General features: G+C 63.1%; 1 protein-coding gene across 1 annotated transcript in view; it reads right to left on the bottom strand.

Annotated features, from left to right (window-relative positions):
• Positions 1 to 126: 126 nt before the first annotated feature.
• ETH_00038235 (uncharacterized protein) overlaps positions 127 to 925 on the bottom strand; it is a gene marked incomplete at both ends in the record, with an annotated part of 2,558 nt that continues 1,759 nt past the window's right edge. The window contains one exon of the mRNA XM_013374440.1: positions 127 to 921. Coding sequence (XP_013229894.1) covers positions 127 to 921 — 795 coding nt within the window. The remainder of the gene's footprint in view (positions 922 to 925) is intronic.

Genomic DNA, 925 nt, shown 5'->3' with positions numbered 1-925 from the left:
TTGCCTTCTGTGTGGCAGCAGCAGCAGCAGGCGTGGCAGCAGCTGCAGTAGCAGCAGTCTCGGCCCTCTCTCTACTTGCCTCTTTTGCACCAGCAGCAGCAGCAGCAGCAGTGAGCCCCGCAGCACCCGACAAAGTGCTGCCAAGTAATCCCTTGCCCGCATTATCCGCAGCCGGGGCCCCCACGGTGGGGGCGCCGAAGAGGCGGAACGGCGCTGCTGCTGCGCCGCCCTTGCTGCTGCTGCTGCTGCTGCTGCTGCTGCTGTCGCTGCTGCTACCCGTTGGTGCAGCTGTTTTGGCAGCTTTTTCTTCTGCTGCAGTTTTCTCGGCAGCGCCTCCAGCTTCCTTGGAAGTCTCCTTGGGATCAGCAGCTGCGCCTGACGGCTCTGCTGCTGCCTGTGCTGCTGCTGCTGCTCCAAACAGGGCCGGCCATTTCGCTGCAGCAGCAGCCTCGGCAGGCGTGGCAGCAGGAGCAGCAGCAGCAGAGTCTCCCGCAGCAGCTTTCTGGGCAGTCAAAACACCCCCAAACAACGGCGCTGCTGCTGCTGCTGCTGCTGTTGCTGCTGCTGCTGCTGGTGCAGCAGCCGCTTGCTCTTGCGTTGGTTTCGCCTCTGCTGAGCTGCTACCAGCACCAAATACGAAGGCACGTGGGGCCTGCTGCTGCTGCTGCTGCAGCTGCTGCACCTTGTCCTGTTGTTGCTGCTTATCCTGCTGCTGTTGCGTGTCCTGCTCTCTCTGCTGCTTCTCTTTCGTCTGCTGCTGCTCTGTCTGCTCCTCCTGCTGCTCCTGCTGCTGCGGCTGCCCAAACGAGAAGCTGCGTGCTCCAAACAGGCTCCCCCCCGTCGTCTGTTTTGCTTCCCCTTGTCCCGCTGCAGCAGGTGCTGCTGCTGCCTCCTTTGCTGCCTCGGAGGCGCTGCCTGCTGCTGC

This window comes from Eimeria tenella, genomic scaffold (assembly GCF_000499545.2).
Source record: "Eimeria tenella Houghton genomic scaffold, Eth_scaff2036, whole genome shotgun sequence".
In the NCBI taxonomy this organism is placed as follows: domain Eukaryota; phylum Apicomplexa; class Conoidasida; order Eucoccidiorida; family Eimeriidae; genus Eimeria; species Eimeria tenella.
Note: the sequence above shows the minus strand (reverse complement) of the source record. Positions and strands in the feature narration are given on the sequence as shown.